Raw genomic sequence first — 2046 nt, 5'->3', positions numbered from 1 at the left:
CATGTGTTAATTTATTATGTATATATAAATACACACATATTTATGTATATGCATTTACATATTATTTTTATTTAATGTGTTCATAGACACAACATAACCTTTATTCAATATATACATGTACTGTATCCTATGTAAACACAAAACACTGATTTTAGAAGCAATTAATGGCGATGAACGATCGGACAGCACTAGTCTGAACTCACGGGGTATTTCTCCAGCACATCCACGAGCAGAGCGTCTCCAAAGATGGTCCTGCAGTACTCGGCCATCTTCTCCTGCTGCTTCACTCTGAAACAGACACGCGATCTCGTTCACATCACATCAGAAACGTCACGGCATCCAACCTGCGGCACGAGGGGCAAAGTGCGTCTTACGAGTCAACGTGGTTCTCGAACGAAAGGACGACAGGATACTTGGAGGTTTTGAAGGCGCTCTCGGCGATGGCTTCGATCACGTCCTACGGCCATAAAGGGAGAACATCTCAATCAGATTTCCTCACGTTGAATCATATTGGAAGTGCATTTAAAAATCACACTTTTATTAAAGCATCCTGTGTTTTGTGCTTTAGATTTTAATGCATTTAAATTAAAAAATAAGTTAGTTAATGTTAACTAATATTAGTTCATATAACTGGTTGCCATTTATTTTATTTAATTTTAATCAAATTATATTTTAGTACATTTTAAATTATTATTTAGTTGCGTTGACCAACATACTGGGTTATAATTAAACTGTAGTGCGTCATTCAATATTATATTTAAGTTAAACGAACTGAATTGCAACATCATTATAAAAAATATATATTAAAAGCAGTGCTGTCAAACGATTAATTGCATCCAAAATAAAATGATCTGTGTGTGTAACAGGTATATTCATTATGTGCCTTTAAATACACACACAGCATATATTTAGAAAATATTTACATATTTTTATTCATCTCATTTATATCATATATAAATATATTTAATATATAAACGTAACATATATACATTTACGGGTGTGTATTAATATATGCGTAATACATATAAACACACATATATATTGATAGCACTAATTAATTAAAGTAATTAAAGTATATTATAGTTACAGCAAATGCTTGCATCTAATACACATTTTAAACCAATTTTAATTGCGGTTAACATTTCTTAAATTAAGCCGCACTTAAGTATATTATTTTCATAATAAGTGCTATTGATGCATATGTTTTGATCTCAGGAAATCAAAGCGATCAATGATGTGCGGTAAAGTTGCTTTGATTTCTGCATCCCATAATGATTGGTGGAAGCGACCTTGAAGAGGATCTCGGTTGTCATGGTGAAGCCGTGGGTGATGATGGGCTCTTCGTCCGGCGGCTTGCCCTTCCAGCAGTCAAGCTCCAGACAGCGGCACCCGGCGAGGAGACACTGGCGGTACATCTCCGGAGACGAGACGCCCGTCAGCTGCCCCGCTGCACACAACACCACCTTCACTAAACTCTCAACATCCTGCGGCGCAAACACTGCTTTAAATGCAATACGGTGAGTGTGTCTGCGAAGCTTCGGCTCAAAGCGATCATTTATTGTGTCAGTCTGAGTGGAGGCTTTGGTGCCTGTTTTTATGCGACACAAGAGAGGGCTCCGCTGTTTGAGTCGAGGCCCCGCTCACCTCTTTTTAAAACGCTGTTTCTCCTCACCTGTGAGATAGGTGTTGTGGGAGGATTTGACGAAGTAATGTGGGATTGGTTGGGTCATGTCATGACTCTGGGCCAGTTTGTCCAGTTTGACCACTGAAGTCTCAGAGCCCATCAGATAAAACATCAAACCCTCCGGAGATATCTGACCTGCAGCGGGAAAACACACACAAATATACAGACAGCTGACTGGCTTACGGTTGATAATTCACTGATATACAGTTATTCTATTCTATTCTATTCTATTCTGATTTGTTTTATTATACTAGTTTATGTGTTTTATTTGAATTTTAAGTCAAAGGTTTATTGATTAACTATTCTGTTGTGCATTTGTGTCATTTTTATTAGTTATATTCTTTACATTTATATTTACATTT

The 2046-nt window shown here is 37.0% G+C and overlaps 1 protein-coding gene across 1 annotated transcript; it reads right to left on the bottom strand.

Moving 5' to 3' along the window:
• Positions 1 to 203: 203 nt before the first annotated feature.
• On the bottom strand, positions 204 to 1819 carry LOC122334412 (1-phosphatidylinositol 4,5-bisphosphate phosphodiesterase beta-2-like; the record flags this gene model as incomplete). Its single annotated transcript, XM_043232315.1, has 4 exons — positions 204 to 288; positions 375 to 457; positions 1290 to 1447; positions 1673 to 1819. Coding segments are annotated over 4 exons (473 nt in total), but the record flags the coding sequence as incomplete, so codon positions are not given.
• Between the last annotated feature and the right edge of the window lie 227 nt (positions 1820 to 2046).

This window comes from Puntigrus tetrazona, unplaced genomic scaffold, assembly GCF_018831695.1.
Source record: "Puntigrus tetrazona isolate hp1 unplaced genomic scaffold, ASM1883169v1 S000000523, whole genome shotgun sequence".
Taxonomy (NCBI): Eukaryota; Metazoa; Chordata; class Actinopteri; order Cypriniformes; family Cyprinidae; genus Puntigrus; species Puntigrus tetrazona.
Note: the sequence above shows the minus strand (reverse complement) of the source record. Positions and strands in the feature narration are given on the sequence as shown.